The 18,958-nt window shown below is 41.9% G+C and overlaps 1 protein-coding gene across 2 annotated transcripts; it reads left to right on the top strand.

Moving 5' to 3' along the window:
* The first annotated feature begins 1,821 nt into the window (after window positions 1-1,821).
* On the top strand, window positions 1,822-15,726 carry arntl1a (aryl hydrocarbon receptor nuclear translocator-like 1a). Of its 2 annotated transcripts, none has more exons than XM_012822289.3 (19): window positions 1,822-1,963; window positions 6,942-7,006; window positions 7,161-7,305; window positions 7,416-7,436; window positions 8,163-8,201; window positions 8,312-8,344; window positions 8,673-8,830; window positions 9,652-9,731; window positions 9,829-9,921; window positions 10,008-10,125; window positions 10,537-10,686; window positions 11,194-11,440; window positions 11,863-11,969; window positions 13,138-13,288; window positions 13,557-13,651; window positions 13,988-14,096; window positions 14,227-14,320; window positions 14,831-14,918; window positions 15,035-15,726. In XM_012822289.3, exons 2-19 carry the CDS (start codon window positions 6,994-6,996, stop codon window positions 15,190-15,192), a joined length of 1,899 nt encoding a protein of 632 aa, XP_012677743.1. In that variant the 5' UTR covers window positions 1,822-1,963; window positions 6,942-6,993; the 3' UTR covers window positions 15,193-15,726. The 2 variants fall into 2 exon arrangements, with proteins under 2 accessions (XP_012677743.1, XP_031420089.1); XM_031564229.2 differs by lacking the exon at window positions 1,822-1,963 and adding an exon at window positions 6,741-6,765.
* Window positions 15,727-18,958: the final 3,232 nt, after the last annotated feature.

Below are 18,958 nucleotides of genomic sequence, written 5' to 3'. Positions count from 1 at the left end.
TAAGCCAACATCGCAGCGCTGCTTGTGGGTATCCAGCTTAGTTTCCCATGGTTGGACTATACGCAAATTATTTTATAATGTAGGCCAGCATATGCTACTAATTAATTCCTACTCCTTACCTTAATCTTTGACAGTGGGCCGACTCACACCAGTGCAATAACATGTTCACACATATGATTGGAAACCAACTTGTGGGAAGTGGTAGCCTAGTGGGTTGGTAACCTCTTCAACAGCAAGTGCATCAATGCTTACTATATAACTTCACCCCAGGAAGTGCATTGTTTCTTTCCTGCCTGCTGGTCATCTTATGCAGAAGAATGTATGAATCATGATTATCTGCCAAACCGGTCCCACAGAAAAAAAATACACCTTGAGATGCGGTCTTGATGTCTCTGTTGTGTTTCCATTTTCAGATTTTCTGAAAAGTTGTATTTGCTTCTCATAGCTGTGAGTATTTGTCTCAGAGAGTCTTGCAGTGGTAAATGATTAAGAGAGTATGAATTACATTAGTGAGCAGTTGAATTACATTTAAATAAAGAAGAGAAGCAGACCGATTCATTGATTGACTATGGTGGTAAGAAATATGTTCCCTCATTACAGTAATGCCTATCCTAGTCTGCAAGCACTTTTTCCTGTACTTGGCCTGGCTTTCCTTTCTTTTGTCTTTCTTTGTCTCCTGTCATTTTTCACCCTGGATTGCTTAGTTCTCTCTTTTGTCTGCTCAATTTCTCTAAAGGACACCTCCGTCTGAATAAGTCCTTCCTCAAGGTCTGCCTCTCTTGGATGTCTGTACAGACTTTGTTTGTTAACTAACCTGCTAACAAATTCACTTTGTGTCATCCCAGTGAAAAGTGGGGAGCAACAGGCGGGCCATAGTCAGAGTCAGACCAACAGAAACAAAATGACCAAACTGATATTACATAATAATTAAATATCCCAAGTGCCTTTTAGATCACTTTACTCAGTCTCTTAATTTTCTCTAATAAGCTCTCTTGATATTCCATTTGAACTATTCAGACATTGTTATTACAATTATACAGTTATAGTTATCGTATTTTGCAGACACTATAGTCCAAAGCGACTTACAAAACATTTTTGGGAAAGAAAAATGCAATATTAGCAACAACAACAAAAAAAATAATGCAACCACAAGGTGTTTTGGTAACATTAGTGACCAAATTAGTAGGGAGAAATGGATTTGAATGGATTTATAACATTGAAAGTGTTTATGAAATCCTGTTCATGGCATTAAAAACCTCAGTCTATACCTGGAATAAATATTGTTAGCCTATTTTATGGTGCTGAAGAACAATAGAAAGCTTAAAAACTAAAGCAGAATGAGGCAACACAGGAGTTAATATTGGGAAGAGTATACAACAAATTGTATTGATAACATTTAAAATAGACAAAAAGAGAGATAAATACACATAAATGTTCATGTATATTCCTTGACTTGCTGACACATTCCCAGTACATCCTCAGGCACCTCACTATTTTTGTTTAACCTAGTTGGATAATTATGTAATTTGAGCAATGATTTTATGTTTATCAGACATTTATTTACACTACTTACAAGTACACATAAATACTTAATCCCAGGAATACCTGGGACACACACTGTACTTGCTACATCTCCTTTTACACAACACATCAGACCTGCGCTTGTTCGTTCTATTTATTGGCTATGGCCATAGACTTTGGAGGCTGTACTTGCGGTTTCATTGGATGACAGCAATGTTCATTAAGGTTTTACTGTGTAAACCATGTTTGGATTGGCTGTAATACTACATGCCTTATTCCAGAGAAATGATTGGATAAAAATATAGGTTAGTGGTTCGACAGTCATCATCACGAAGAGAAGAAAGTAGGTCACAGACCGATGCCATTTATGTCACACATTTTTGTAGTAATGTTCTACTTCGCAAGTGAAGTGAAAGCTACATGATACGCCGTACTGTCAGAGGCAAGTATATGGATTTTGATTATTGAAAGTGTTCTCATGTCGTATCAAGTCGATGAACAATATTTTTTCTCCCCTGTTGACATAGCTAGCTATTGACTTGCGGGAGGAGGGGCATTCTCTCCAGGGTTCTCCCTCTGTTAAGTGCAGTATAGCTATCTTGCTAGCTAACTGGTAACTTGCTGTGGGATATGTTGTGTTTTCATAAATGCTAGCTAGTTGTTAGTCGCGAAAAGGGGGATACCTGCATTTGTTACAACTCATTGTCGCCGTAGCTAGCGAGCCTTTACATATCTGATTAGCTAGCCAGCTAGCTTCTGTCGAACATCTTGTCAGTTAGTTTGAAACCTGGCAAGAATTTTTTTTATCATCGCTAGCTAGCTATATTAGCTACACCGCTAAATTAAAATCTGACGAAGCTCATAATATCCTTGCCAGCACCCTGATATAGATGTATCCTTCATGGTATGTCTTTTGAGCTGCATTAGGTGCATCCATTGTGCTTTTACATCAGCAGTAGCTTGCGCTATGTTAATTTATTTTACCGATTTACTGTACCGATTTGCCATCAAAGTCTATAGGTAGCTGTGTACCTAACTTTAGATGGTTTAACTAACCGCGTATCGATAATGTAACTTTGTGGATAATGTTACTTTGTGTTGTAATGTGTCGTGGTAAGAATTTGATTGCATAAATATATTTTCTATTAAATGAATCTTCGCTGCACATCTGACGTCAGCAAGAAAGCCATAGATGACGTGAATGAGCGTGGTGATATAACAATAACGTAAGGTTGATAGTTTGTATGTTAGTGTGGGTACGAATGCACATATGATACCCACATTATCACACAGTCAGCCATTAACGTTATATATTTTTTTTTATAACGTTCATATATGTATCTTGATAAATGGCTTACGGTATGTAGTGACATTTGCTAACGTGAACAGAGGGCTTCCTAGATCTCAACCATCACAAGGGCTATGAAGAATGATTGATAGTGTCTTGCTACTCAGTGAAATACATGTTGCGAAGGTTGGGTGTTTTCTTCCCACATTTTTGTATCCGTCATTAATGTTTTGTAAGCATCGTACGTAGTTCATTCGGCTAGCTAGGACATACTTGTCCTGCTTGCATGTATGACAAATTGACAATCTTGCCCTTGGTTATTGTATGGACACTGTTGCGCATGGTTGCGTGTATTCAACCACGCTGTAGAGTTCCGTTTTTTAAAGCCCTTTGATATCAGTCAAATTCACTCCGATGTCCGTTGGCTACACGAGAAGTACAGGCCAAACCTATTTCGGCCAAATGTAATGCTGGAGAACCATTTAGTCAGACTTAAAAAATGTTGTACACTCCCCAGATAGGCTGATATGAATATAAATAACTGTAATAAAACTTTGCAATTAGCCTAATACAGTGAACAACGGGTTATGCTACCATAACCTTTAATTCCAGCTCGGTCCGGGAGAGCATTCAATACACAAACAACTAATCAGTATTAAGCAACTGAGTTCCTTTATACAAGAACATTTGATTTAAGAACCATCACAAAGCACATGAGCAACACAAAGTAAAGTAATGTAGCACAAAGTTCCCCTCACATGCACTCAAAGGACATCTGAATAAGTTAAACACCACATGCAGGGATGGATAACCTAACGGGCCTCCCGGGCCCAGACCCAGGGGCCCATGAGCTCAGGGGGCCCCTAAGCCAGAGCCTCTGCGTAAAGTCGGTGTTATTTACTTTGTTTGCTGTCAACTGTTTTTAGACTTTGTTTTTGTTAATATTAGAGGTGGCTTAAATGTATCTCTTATTTGTGGTTGAAAGCGGTGTATTTTGTCAATTTGCTGTTGGCTTTAATTGAGTGTACCTGCGCTGTGTTAGAAAATGTGTATGTGCGCTGTAAATCCTATTGAGGTACAGGTGAATTTAGTTATTGTGCTGTTGAAAAAAAAATTCATTACATTTAAGTAATGTTTTCTGAGCGCACAAGACTTTTTTTGGGGGGGGGGGGGGGGGGGGCTTTTACACATCCAGGCCCAGGGGCTATGGTTTCATAATCCGTCCATGACCACATGTGAGTTGCAATCTAAATAGAAAACCCCCATGGGATCAATCTGTCATTTCTTGTGTGGCACATCTAATAAATACAGTCTAGAAATATAACAGCTCATCACCCAGTGTTTTAGTCGAGTCATCCATAAACTATTAGATGGATTAAATCAGCCATAAAAAGAAAAGGTGCTCTTCATTAAATAAAGTTCTTTGCAGTATCTGTTATCTGCCATTAATGTGTGGTGATCATCCCACTGCCAGACTTGTTAACTTACATTCTGATTTGCGGTGGGAAAACATACAGGAAACCTGTATCAAAAACTACAAATTGTACGCGAATGTGTACACATATGTGGCTAAACTCATTATGCTGTTAGCTGACTAGCTAAACACCAACTGGCACCAACTGGCAGAGGTAACATGTAAAAATTTGAACATTTCTCAAAATAGATATATAGTTAGCGCTACGCACTTTATTGACAAGGGTCTGAAGTAGTTTTTATTTAGGTGTAAAATATAAGCACAACTTACAACCCTTTACATTCATGGAAACATTTGGGTCATCACTGGCCACTATATGATCTCTAGAGGAGTTCTGCTGATACAGACGCAGTGGGAGAGTGGGGGCGGGGTTGCGCAGAGAGTGTAAGAGAGAAGATGAGGGAGAACACTGGCAGTTTTACGGAAGAGAAGTTTTGCATTTGTACACTTGAATAATATCAATAATAATAATATGTCCTGTGTTCCTCTACATCAACTCTCCTAACAACACAGATGTCATGGGTTCCCTGGGAGCACACATAGTGATGAAATGTACTTAGGCCTATATATTGTCATGTGCTTTGAGTAAAAGCATCTGCTAAAATGAATACATGTAAATGGGTTCTAGGGGCTATTCTTACCAGCCGGATTGCCCTATAAGATGGCGGCATGGATTCCTTCAGTGCATGTGTGACGTTAAGGTCTGGGAGGGCTTGGATTTTCCAAGCATGTATGCTGTCTCTGCAGACTGGAGACCTTAAGTGTGACGGCCGAGAACCAACTGTTAGCAGGCAGAACGCCCGCGCTTGAAACCCGCTTGTTTTTAAAACACAGTGGAAATGAATGTTGATGGAAAGTGAACTAAGGTCTATTGTTGAAGAAAATTAGTTTTAATGTTGACTCACTTTCAAAAACAATCTAGGCAATGTATTGTATTTGAACTGTTCTTTGCCAGACTTTTCCTGGGTCATCCATGGAATGTTTTTAAAAGCCATTCATTATAATCACATGGAAAAAAACATGTTTAAGTTCTAAGTAAGTTTCCTAACCCCTTAATATGCACACAGCCTTTAAATTCAGACGTCAAAATGTGTCATGCCAACTTCTTATTGTGCTCTTGGCCTGTGTTACTAACAACCTAAATAACAACGCATGTCAATCCCATAGCAATGTCACCTGCATCTTAGAACACAGTGGAAGGAGATGTATGTTTTTCTTTAAGGCTCACAGTAGTGAGATGGGACTGATGTACTGTAAAATAATGGACTATCGAAAATATAAAAGAAGATGATCATGATGATCAATGCATACCCTAATAAATGATAAATGTAAACAAATGACAGAAAAATGGAATGTAAACCATAACATGCAAAACGAAGGAGGAGCAAAATGTTGAAATCGCATTTGCATTCAGTTTGGATGTTCCATAGTGTCTAGGTGTGCGTTATGCTGAAGTCATGGTTAAATAGATTTGTCATGGTTAAATAGTGTTGGCACCTCAGTCAAACTGCACAGGAGTGGGCAGAGACATCTTCCGAGTGGAAGAAATCAAAAAGATGTAAAGACCCCAAATAATAATTGCAAGGTTACCTATCTACTGCTGTCAACATTGTGCATTACAATAATACTCTGTATCAGGCCGCTGATGTCCGGTGTTTATCATGAAGGAATAGCCTAATATATTCAGTCTCGGGACCTCAAGGCCTCATTTCTATTTATTTAAATGATTACATTTTTTTTACTTAGGATAGCTTGTACAGATACGTATTGATATTAGTGGACCTCTACCAACATAATGCATAATGTGTGTGCCACTGAATTAAGCGCTGGTTTTAGAAGCATGTAGTGTGTGTGGAAGGATTCAAAATTTATCTTTTGAGGGGAACCAGTCTGGAAACCAAGCCATTGTGTAACGATTAATTACAGATTTTGGTCTAAACACAAAAACTGTTATCTTGAATTAAATAACTTGGTTTAGATGAAGTATTCATTTATCAACATGTTTGTGAACTAAGAATTAGTTGAAGGCGTAAATCCCACTGTAAATAACCAGAGGGGTTGTGCAGTTCTTTGTCCATAAAGGAGAGCAAATATTGTTGTATGTTTTTACTACTGTCTAAGTACTTTAAGGAGGCTATAATGGTGTGTTCCATTTTCTATATCAATTGTTGTTGCTAGCAATTGTTAACAGATGTTAGCAATATCAGTTGATAACAATGCATTACACTGTATTTGCGCCTACAAACACCATAGCAACATGTCCACAGATATAAGTTGGACAGTGCTGTGTGTAAGATTGATCCAATGTGACACAAATAAGACAGAAGTGCTAATAAAGCTATGCTAGGGTTGGTAGGGGCTCGCCCGGGCTCGCCCGACTTTACAAGTTGGAATTCTGACTTCAGGGGGCAATCCTGTTGAAATATTGGACTTGGAACTGGGAAATTGTGACTTCCGAGTACAACTGGAATGCACCATAAAGGTTATCTTCTCATGGACGTTTCTCAAACAAGTGAAGTGTTAGAGTTGTTAGACTGTTGTTTCTGTTGATAGGCGACTCCAGATTCAATATACCATAGAGATACCACAAACCTCATACGCCTTTTTTTTTTTTTTTTAAACTTGCACTTCTTCAATCTTTTATCTTGCTTCTTGTAGATCATTGACCCGTCGGTGGATGGAAGGACCTGCTTTGAGAAGCACAACCTGAATGAATCTCTGTGGTGAGTTTGCATATCTCACTGTTTCCTGCGTTAGCCCTTCTCTCCTGTGTCTAATTGGATATCTGTTTCGACTGTCAATCCTGCCTGTCCACAGCAGAAGTATCCATGTACTAAGTAGGAGATGGTAAAGTCTGTGCTGTTGTAATTGTTTCAGATCTAATGGCAGACCAAAGAATGGACATTTCTTCAACAATGAACGAGTTCATGTCCCCCAGCTCAACTGATCTAATCAGCAGCTCTATCAGCACCCCAGGCATGGACTACAACCGCAAGAGGAAGGGCAGTACAACAGACTACCAGTGAGTACATACTACACACATCTCACACGTGAAGTAGATGCTGCCTTTGCTACTGTCTGCCTTCTGTTAGTGCACATTTTAAGAGTCTGTTTTTTGTCTTTGTTTTGCAGAATCGATGGCTTTTCATTTGAGTGAGTATGGACAGTCAGGACACTTAAATAAATTGTGGTTCGTTTTAGAGGGACAGGAGTGTAGTTCTCTGTTTTTCTATGTAGTGTATTCCCTGTGGACTCATGACCCTCACAGTCACAACCTTCTACAATCTGATGTTCTAGTGAAATCGTATACAAGTTTAGGGGCTGTGTAAACTGCGTTCATGCAGCTACTGCTGACGGAGCAGGAGTGCACAGTGCCATTCCCTGCCGGCTCCCTGGTGCTACAGCTCCCTCTAGTGGCTGACTTTAGTGATGTTGTCCTGATAACAACCTCACACCCTGGTGATGTCTTAATGTGTGATCTGTTTAATTGGTTTCGGTGTGATTTAATGTATCCCCGGAAGTGTTGATGGCTGTATTAGCTTTCTAGCTGATATTTGATTTATTTTTTGAGAATCTTTTAACCAGCAAAAGGAAATTGATGTCTAAATACAAATTAAAAACAAGTTCAAAATATTAATATTAATTAAAAGATTCTTTTTTGGAGTTATAATTTTGGACAGTGAATTTTCACTTTGGGACAACTGAAATTTTCAGTCACAGTATTAGCCAAATGTCATTAAAATGTGGAAAATATGGTATACCTGCAATAAGCATGAAGTAAAATACAATTCTGTGAGACCTCAGTTATCAGATTTTGTTGTTTCTCATGTGTATTACATAATTCTAAAGCTAACGTGAATGTGTGTATGTTTCTTTAAGTGATAGCATGGATACAGACAAGGATAAACAGCTTGGGAGGTAAAATCACTAAGACCGTTTTCATAGAGTACACAATTTTGTGTGAGATTTCAGTGTCCTTAATGGTTTTACAAAAGGGTGACATTTTGATGTTTTTTCCCACTGTTTAGAGATGAACAACAAGGCCGTATTAAAAATGCCAGGTATGTGACTTATATTAAAGTTGTCATTTGTGTGTAGGCTTGTTAGTAGATGCCACTGAGCAGTGTGGTATCAAGTGTTTAGAGAAATCAGAGTGATATGTAGATGTATAGAAAAGTGGAGGGGATGCAGTCCAGACTATATTGTATTTTATATTGTTTACTAGACAAATATTGAATGTGAAATCGCAGGTTAACCTTCTTCATTTTTAGCTGTAATATATCTTAATATTCATAACTGTGACCGGTAGTCGCTGTTGAAACTCTTTGAGATGAAGGGTTTGGTAATGGATCGCCTCTGACCTTTGTGTTTACTCCCATCTCAACCCAGGGAGGCTCACAGTCAGATTGAGAAACGGCGGCGGGACAAGATGAACAGCTTCATAGATGAGCTGGCGTCTTTAGTGCCCACCTGCAATGCCATGTCTCGCAAGCTGGACAAGTTGACTGTCCTGCGCATGGCCGTTCAGCACATGAAGACACTCCGAGGTAAGACAGAATGATCCACTGTGATCATAATGACTGATGGAGAGAATGAAGGTCACTCTTGAAGAGGTAGTACTAAATCTGCTCTCTTAACAAAATGACTTGCAGTGATGAGTGATGACTAGCAGGTTTTTAGAGTACTAGAAAAGTGCGTGTGAAGTTAGCAACACATGCTAACATGGCTTGCACCAGCTTCAAATGGAGGATTCTCTCAATATTGATGGAGCACTAAGGAGCCCATCCTACTTTAACAGTCAGTCAGTGCTTGAGGTTTCCTCTAAGGATTTACAAACAAGCCTGGTCAGAAGTGGTGATAAATGCTGACGTTATGACCATAATATGACAGCTTTCCTCTAAGGGGGCGACAGTGGTACAGGAGGTAAAGAAGTCGTTTAGTAAGCAGAAGGTTGCTAGTTCAATTCCCTGTTGAAGCGTCCTTGAGCAAGACACTGAACCCCTAATTGCTCCTGATGTGCAGTGTGCCATCAGTGTAAATGTAAAATGTGTATACATTGTAAGTCGCACATATGTAAGTCGCTTTGGATAAAAGCGTCTGCTAAATGACTAAATGTAAATGTAAAGCTTTCATATGGTTATGGCTGCATGTCAGAAGACGCAGGATAGTCGTGACCTAGTACAGTTGAAAGTCCATTGCAACTGCAGTCAGTCATGAACTCCTTGCTGCCTTTTAGAGTTAAGGCTCTGGGGTCAGGGGTCATGGGTGTTCTGTTTTTCATGACCACAGCTGGTCACTGGGAGCCCTGCTGTGCGTCAGCCTCCATAACTTCCTGCAGCTCTCAACATGTATCATTTTTTCCCTCCAGGGGCCGCCAATCCGTACACTGAGGCCAACTACAAACCTGCATTTCTGTCGGATGATGAACTTAAGCACTTAATACTGAGGGTGAGTTGCAATTCACACCAGTCATTTTTGTATGTGTTTGACTTTTGGCAACCAGTGAAAAGATGTGTGACTGTTCCCACTCTCTTGTCTCCTGCAGGCCGCCGATGGCTTTCTCTTTGTTGTCGGCTGTGATCGTGGGAAGATCCTGTTCGTTTCAGAGAGTGTTTATAAAATCCTCAATTATAGCCAGGTACATATTGTGAGCCACGCGTGACCATAGAATTGAGTCTAATCATCATGCAGTTTCACCAGTGTCACTTCTCTTTTTGTTTCTAGAATGACCTGATTGGCCAGAGTTTGTTTGATTACCTGCATCCTAAAGATATTGCCAAAGTCAAAGAGCAGCTGTCGTCGTCAGACACCGCGCCGCGGGAGAGACTCATCGATGCTAAAAGTAAAGTATAGCGGCTCTCCAGCTCTTCTAATGCTAGGGTCAGACGCTGGGAAATGGATAAACCTGTCTCGCCCCGTTATTGCCACTCTGTCAGTTGTACAGAGAGCAATCTTGAGTGTCTGGGTACTCACAAAAAAAGAAAATTGTTGAGAAGCTTGACTGAGCTTTATAAGAAAAGTGTTGTTTTTTTTCGGGGAGTTCTCTTTGCGTCATCCTAAGGCTTGCTTTGTTAAACTGTGCAAAGATGAATCTTCTTTGATAGGCTGCCTTTTAGGTGTTAGAACTCAACTTAACGTTTAAAGTAGCTCTTCTGTTTTTCATGACTGGGAGTAAGAAGAAAATAGTTTCAGTATGGGCAGTGGTGGTGACTCTAACTGTAATGGCTGCTTGCTCTCTCTCTCTCTCTTCCAGCTGGCCTTCCTGTGAAGACAGACATCACTCCTGGCCCGTCTAGACTGTGCTCAGGGGCCAGACGCTCCTTCTTCTGCCGGATGAAGTGCAACCGACCCTCTGTCAAAATGGAGGAAAAGGACTTCTCCTCCACCTGTTCAAAAAAGAAAGGTTTGTCCTTGTTGCAGATCTTGACAGCCTTGAGGAGTTGTTGAGTGAAGGGCTGTGTGCTCATAATTAGTATCAATTAAATGGTGTTGTGTATCACTTTGTATTCGTAGGTTAATTACAGCGTCACACAATGATCACTCTTCACTGAATGGGGCATTGTAGGTCATGCATAACACTAGTCCAATTACAGAGCCTTGTGAAAAACGAGACTTGATTAATATTGCATTGTGCAAGGGACACGCCTGGTCATGTTTTTCCCCCCCTCTTGAAGTCTTGAAATGCCTTTGCTGTTATATTGCAGTGGCCATAGTTTACAAGCTAATCGCACTGCTTTCTGTTTGGACTTTCAGCTGACCGCAAGAGCAATGTTAATGTGTGTGTGTGTGTGTGTGTGTGTGTGTGTGTGTGTGTGTGTGTGTGTGTGTGTGTGTGTGTGTGTGTGTGTGTGTGTGTGTGTGTGTGTGTGTGTGTGTGTGTGTGTGTGTGTGTGTGTGTGTGTGTGTGCAGCTGACCGCAAGAGCTTCTGCACCATCCACAGCACAGGCTACCTGAAGAGCTGGCCGCCCACCAAGATGGGCCTGGACGACGACAACGAGCCTGACAATGAAGGCTGCAACCTGAGTTGCTTGGTGGCCATTGGCCGTCTGCACCCTCACATTGTGCCCCAGTCAATGAACGGAGACATTCGTGTCAAACCCACTGAATACGTCTCTCGCCACGCCATAGATGGCAAATTTGTGTTCGTTGACCAGAGGTGAGTGTGAAATGGTGTAATGATATTCTCTGGCTAGGTGGCCAGAGGTTTAACAGCATAGAGTTGAGCGCCATATCAGAGTCATAGAACTACTAGGTGCAAGAGTGCACTTACACAATGCCTGTGAAACACTCAGCACAGTGTTGTACTGTAGCTGGAAGTACACCACACACAGGACCACCACATTATGCAGTGGTAAACGCCACGACTAATGCTGTAACTCTTATTAGTCTGTGTTACTAAATGGTCCACAACTCGTCATTGATCAGATGATGATCATTGTCTACATGTCCATTCACACGGAAAAATCTGGAAATCATTTCCAAGATCCGCTTTGCAATGTGTGAAATCAATGTATCTATTTTTTTAATTGTCAATAATGGTTTGATGTACAATTAATGAAAGTTTTTGTCTTTTTATAGGGCCACGGCTATACTTGCATATTTACCCCAGGAACTTCTAGGTACTTCCTTCTACGAGTATTTCCACCAGGATGACATTGGACACCTGGCGGAATGTCACAGACAAGGTATCAGTATTAGTATTTTGATTAGCTTTATTTGACAAAGATTCAAGTAAAACTGTAAGACTCAGGTAGAGTTTTAAGTGCTCATTGTTTTAAGTCTTGGCAGTAGTGATGTGCAGGTCAGGTTGTTTTTAGTACCCACACCTATGATGGCATCCCTGTCATGGAGGAAGAGAAAATGTTTTTGAAAAACGTGTTTAAAAAAAAGGACAGACACTCGTCTAGACACTTAATGGAGCACCAGTGATGGCTTAATAGCCTGAGTGCAGTTTTGAATCCTCATGGGCTAATTCAGGGTAGTCAATGTAGTCCAAACCAGGCATTACCGAAAGTGAACCAACACACTCTCTCTTTCTCTTAAGCACACACAAACACTGAATATCCTTCACATCTGTGACATCTGTTCACTTAACAGTGAACTTCAGCAAAGCATTAATCTACGTGATCTGTTTTGGTGTTTTAGGCTAATCCAAACAGACAGCTACAGATACCAATGAAGGGGGGGAAAACTCTTAAGCTCTAAAACAGCTATGACCAAAACCACTATTGCAAATTGACTGCTGATGGGCTGCACTAGACTATGCTATAATTATAATTTAGGCTATATTATACATTATAGGCTAGTATAGCGAAAAGGTAGAAATCCCACTTTTTGGCTAGCCTAATACATAGACTTGCTACACAATCGGAGCAAGGCTGCCTCTTCCTGTAGGTTATTTCTACCTTACTCGGAACACTGCTCTGCAGCCTTTTTGACACACACACTGGTCCCACTCTGGTCTCACTCTCACTCTGGTCTCACTCTGGTCTCACTCTCACTCTGCTCTCACTCTCACACTGGTCTCACTCTCACTCTGGTCTCACTCTGCTCTCACTCTGCTCTCACTCTGCTCTCACTCTGCTCTCACTCTCACTCTGGTCTCTCTCCCACTCTGGTCTCACTCTGGTCTCACTCTGCTCTCACTCTGGTCTCACACTGGTCTCACTCCCACTCTGGTCTCACTCTCACTCTGCTCTCACTCTGCTCTCACTCTGCTCTCACTCTGCTCTCACTCTGCTCTCACTCTGCTCTCACTCTCACTCTGCTCTCACTCTCACTCTGGTCTCACTCTCACTCTGGTCTCACTCTGGTCTCACTCTGGTCTCACTCTGGTCCTATCTGCATTGTCAGTGCTGCAGATGCGGGAGAAGATCAATACAAACTGTTACAAGTTCAAGATCAAGGACGGCTCCTTCATCACCCTGAGGAGCCGCTGGTTTAGCTTCATGAACCCCTGGACTAAAGAGGTGGAGTACATCGTCTCCACAAACACCGTGGTCTCGTAAGTCACACTACATTCCGTTCCTAAGACTCTTGCAGATACATATATCAGTATGGTGTAGCGTGTCTGTTGTTAAAAGTAAAGTGAAGTTGAATATTTAAATGGAGAGTGCCTTTCAGCCAAGGCTTTACAATAAACATGGACATTTGTCCGCATTTATTTGCTTATGAATATATTTCCATAACCTAGAGTTGCTTTCAGCAGTCTTGCCTGTGGCTTAAATGGATCTTTAGGGTGTATGAATCTCAAACAGGTCTTTTTTTCACAGAGGTAGTGTGCTTGATGGAGCAGACCCCAATTACCCCCAGCCTGCTTCATCGCCTCAGAGTATGGACAGCAGCGTGTTGACGTCAGGCGGTGATGGTGAGTGTCATCCTCAGTCTTCATCATCTCCATGTGTTTTCCTCCAGATCTCTGGAGCTCTTCTGGCAGTGTCAAACCTTCTAGTCAGATCTTCTAGTTTGTGTTATAAGGAGTCTACGCAGAATCTGTATGTCAAGTGCAAACAAGAGGCCAAATATGTAAGGATTGTGTAGAGGCAGTAATATACTGTGTATCCATGATTGCCACACTAAAATTTTGGTTCCAAAGTAACTCCAAACTAAATGCTCTCGAGTTGTCTTGAGTTTAGTGATGCAGATGGCAAAAGAGGTTTGAGTTGTGAAGTGGTGTTGATGGGTCGGGCATGTGTGCTCACAGGTGGAGGGAAGCGTGCGCTTCAGATAGTGCCTGGCATTCCCGGGGGCACGCGTGCTGGAGCCGGCAAGATTGGCCGCATGATCGCTGAAGAAGTCATGGAGATCCAGAGGTGACAGAAAGATAAATAAGGGATCTCTGTGTGTGCTTTGATCTCTCGTCGCAGAGAACTGTGATGAAGTGTTGTATTCTCATAAAGCATCCCACCCTGAAGTGACCATGTCCTCCTTTGTGTCTGCTAGAATTCGAGGCTCGTCTCCCTCAAGCTGTGGTTCCAGCCCCCTGAACATCACCAGCACGCCCCCTCCGGACACCTGCTCGCCTGGGGGAAAGAAGGTGAGCGGAAGTGTGCTCTGGAGCTCCAGCTCCACACAAACACCACTGGAGCACCACACAAACACCACTGGAGCACCAGCACCACACAAACACCACTGGAGCACCACGCAAACACCACTGGAGCTCCAGCACCACACAAACACCACTGGAGCTCCAGCACCACACAAACACCACTGGAGCACCACACAAACACCACTGGAGCTCCAGCACCACACAAACACCACTGGAGCTCCAGCACCACACAAACACCTCAGTATGCTGCACTTCCCTGATTGGGATAGAAGTCATTTCCGCAAAGGCCTCATGTCTGATGGAAGTCTTTGCTGTATCTTGCTTACAACACAGATTATTGTGGAGCCTGGATTGTGGATTGCGGAACCTGGATGTGACCTAAAGTGACGTCTAATCACTCACTGTAATGTGAATATGTGGTGGAAATTATTTGGCAGGTGTAGGAGATGTTTTGCTTTCTCACCTTCTCATTGTTCTATTTTTTTGTATCTGTTGCAGATTCAAAATGGGGGAACTCCAGACCTTCCCTCAGCAGGAATGGGGCCAGATTCGATAGGATACCCATACTCAAACAACTCGATCATGAGTAAGTTATGGCATAGTGTGTGTGTGTGTGTGTGTGTGTGTGTGTGTGTGTGTGTGTGTGTTGCAAACTCAAAATGATCATCCTTGACATGTCCTTTTTCACCCCCCCCCCTCCAGGTGACAACTCCCACCTGAGTATTGACATCATGGATGACCCTGGCTCCAGCAGCCCCAGCAATGACGAGGCAGCCATGGCGGTGATCATGAGCCTGCTGGAGGCTGACGCTGGCCTGGGGGGGCCAGTAGACTTTAGCGACCTGCCCTGGCCCTTGTGAGGGGAGGCTGGAGGCGCTGCTGGACTGCAGGGAGTGGGGTGGGGTGGGGGGGGGTGGTCCGGGCTCAGACATGAAAGGCTGGCACCTATGGGGGCTATCAGCAGGAAGCATGCCCTGTGCTGCTGAGGATGGGAGGTGCAGGGCTGGTGTCCAATAGGAACTCTTCTATACACATTCACACACACATTCACACACACACGCTTCAGTTCACACATACGCCTTCCCCTGCCAGACGTACTTCCATACTGCCTGTTCACAACAACATGCAAGTTAAGGCCCTCCTGTCTTCTCTTTTGACTGGATCCGTCCTCTAATGCTCTTATCCCTTGAAGAAAGTCTCATTTTTGTTTTGGTGTTCTGATGTTTTTACACTACAAATGGTTTCAATGTTAAATATTCTTTATGTGAATTGTATCAAATCTTGTAATTCTATCATGTAAGAAATATTAATGCAAAGTATATATGGTAAAGTGTATTGTATCAGCAGTGAGATATTTTTAAAATAAAAGGTATTTGTTTCTCTTGCTATGGAAACGAAATGTCTCTTGTTCTTTTGTGTTGAGATACTGACGAGTAGCAACTACAGGAGTAAATATATAATATATGTTTCAAGATGTATCAGTTGGAGCAGTAATATTGTTACTCTAATTTTCATAACCATTTAAGTCTGGCTGATGCCAGCCTTCCCTCTGCCTAGTAACTGCATCGTGAGAAAATGGCCCATCTCCCTATTGGTGAGATATTTTGGTAATATGTTGCCATCCAGTGGCAGAATGCTGTGAGCGGTGAAAACAATGCGTCGCCTGGCAACATAACAGAGCGTTCCCGCTCAATCTTTCAGGCCCTTCATCTTGTTTGGTCTGGATCACTTTACATTCTCTAGTTTCATTTTTTTTCTTGAACTGTGACTGCCCATCCCGTCTATTCATGGCCATTCTGTTGGTGCTTGTGTTGGGAAGAATATACCTTCAACAAACTGAATGTTGTTCATTGAAATACTGTTGTTGAAGGCCAGATAACTGTTGTAGGATTTAAATGAACGCCATTTTAAATAATAATCCAGGGATATGAAACAAATGATCGACTGACCTAGATGATGTTCTCCTGGCATTGATTCAACCCCTAAAACGCATCTCTGTTCCTCAAAAGTGGCAGGATGCTGGAAGCCAGTGAGCGGTGAAAACGGTGCGTCGCCTGGCAACATAACAGAGCGTTCCCGCTCAATCTTTCAGGCCCTTCATCTTGTTTGGTCTGGATCACTTTACATTCTCTAGTTTCATTTTTTTCTTGAACTGTGACTCCCCATCCCGTCTATTCATGGCCATTCTGTTGGTGCTTGTGTTGGGAAGAATATACATTCAACAAACTGAATGTTGTTCATTGAAATACTGTTGTTGAAGGGCAGATAACTGTTGTAGGATTTAAATGAACGCCATTTTAAATAATAATCCAGGGATATGAAACAAATGATAGACTGACCTAGATGATGTTCTCCTGGCATTGATTCAACCCCTAAAACGCATCTCTGTTCCTCAAAAGTGGCAGAAAGCTGGAAGCCAGTGAGCGGTGAAAACGGTGCGTCGCCTGGCAACATAACAGAGCGTTCCCGCTCAATCTTTCAGTCCCTTCATCTTGTTTGGTCTGGATCACTTTACATTCTCTAGTTTCATTTTTTTCTTGAACTGTGACTCCCCATCCCGTCTATTCATGGCCATTCTGTTGGTGCTTGTGTTGGGAAGAATATAGCTTCAACAAACTGAATATTGTTCATTGAAATGAAGGCCAGATAACTGTTGTAGGATTTAAATGAACGCCATTTTAAATAATAATCCAGGGATATGAAACAAATGATAGATTGACCTAGATCAGAGGTCTTCAACCGGGGGTCCGCGGAGGTACTGCAGGGGGTCCGCCAAATTATTCCATCTGAAGCATTTTTCCCTCTTCCAAAAATTAAAAACGTCCAATAGGCTACGTAAGGGATAATGTATAGAACGCCGGTCATTATCGGGAAAATAAGCCCCGACAGGGCGAACAGCACCCCGACGCGAAGCGGAGTCGTAAACAGGTCGTAACAATTGCTTTCTATTCGTTTATAAAATAATACATAGGCTACCCATGAATCTTCACGCGATCATTTCATCACCATGGCAACATATGCACTTTTAGCTACATTTAGCTATCTCTTGCCAAAACACGTTACCTGCCATAACCATAAAATTAATTGCGGAAAGTTTAATACTGCCAGCAGCTAGTAATATGTGAAAAACAATGTTTGGGAAGGAAAAGCATCCCTTTGCCCGCCCTATTGATGAATTGGCAGCTGATGTGAGGACACAACTAGTCGCGAAACTCCCGAAAGCAGATTATTTTGCACTACAATTAGATGAATCCACAGACGTGTCAAACGACCCTCAGCTTTTAGCGTTTGTGTGGTTGTCGACCAAAATGAGATGCAGGAGGAATTTATATTCTGTAAGCCGCTGCATGGACGTACAAAAAAGCTCAGAGATTTTCAAAGTGATCGACAATTTTTTCCGTGAACATGATATACCCTGGCCAAAATGTGTCGCGATGTGCACAGACGGTGCAAGAGCCATGTGTGACGCACTGAATGCTTCATAGGGAGAATCTTGTTGCCAAAGACATGAGTGATTAATTGTCAAACGTCAGGCCTCTCACTAGGTATGAGATATTTCATCCATACTTAAGCTTCTCAAGCTACTCAATTCTTCGTCCCTCCCTCATTGAATACAGAGTAATGGCTAACTGTAAGGGAGAAAAAAGTCAATAATAAACGGAATAAAGTTGTGTGTTTATACAAATTATGTATAATTATGTTAAAACATGTGTAGGGGAGTGTGTTTGTGTGTGTGTGTCTGACACTTAGTTCCAGATCAAATATATGAATATATTAGGCCTAAATTTGGGGCGGCGGGGGTGGGGGTCCCTGCTCAGTGTCTCTCAGCCAAGGGGTCCTTGGGCTGAAAAAGGTTGAAGACCCCTGACCTAGATGATGTTTTCCTGGCATTGATTCAACCCCTAAAACGCATCTGTTCCTCAAAATTACATGAATTACTTATTTCATGGAAAAAAAAAACCTTCACAACCTTAAAATGACTTGGATTTGACGACACATCATACCTCATTGAGTATTTGCAGATTTGAGTATTGGCTTCTCCGTAGCCTTATGCTAGTGATATGTAAAGCCTCACCCTCAAATTGAAGGGATTGGTTCCTTCGGTATGTGAGGCATGAAATCCAGGCCGTCTGAGTCCGTGTTTTTGATCACACTGCAGTTCCAAGGTGGAAATACTCAGCCATGGTGTTGACTACTTATTTTGATCATGTCATGTATAATATATATATAAAATAAACATATGGACATGTTAACAAGTTTAAAAACTTGATTTTCACTGAAGGGGGTCGTTACATGTGCAACTCCACTGATCCCTAAACAGTGGTTAAAGCAGCCTTATCTGGGCATAACGTAGTACTGCAGTGCTGTCATTTCATTGATTTTCTTCAACTAATGTGTACCGGTCTCCAAATCATTCTATATGCTCCTCCTAACCGTCTAGGCTAAATCATTCTAGATGCTCCTCCTAAGCATCTAGGCTAAAGTTGGCACAATTCTCTTAGGAGTCCAACGCTAAAACTATTGAGGACATGGTCAACTTTTCTGATGCTAAAGTCCCGTAAATAAATTCAATGAGGGCGTTAAAGGAATCAAGAACAACTTCCAGAAGTAACATAGGAAGTTTCA

Source organism: Clupea harengus, chromosome 3 (genome assembly GCF_900700415.2).
Source record: "Clupea harengus chromosome 3, Ch_v2.0.2, whole genome shotgun sequence".
Classification (NCBI taxonomy): domain Eukaryota; kingdom Metazoa; phylum Chordata; class Actinopteri; order Clupeiformes; family Clupeidae; genus Clupea; species Clupea harengus.
This window is presented reverse-complemented; position numbering and strand designations above follow the sequence as displayed.

Excerpts from the sequence above, each read along its gene's own strand:
- arntl1a (XM_012822289.3), top strand. Across the intron at positions 11,441-11,862 it reads TTTGTGTTCGTTGACCAGAG|GGCCACGGCTATACTTGCAT; the intron begins GTGAGTGTGAAA and ends GTCTTTTTATAG. Across the intron at positions 14,321-14,830 it reads GCTCGCCTGGGGGAAAGAAG|ATTCAAAATGGGGGAACTCC; the intron begins GTGAGCGGAAGT and ends TATCTGTTGCAG.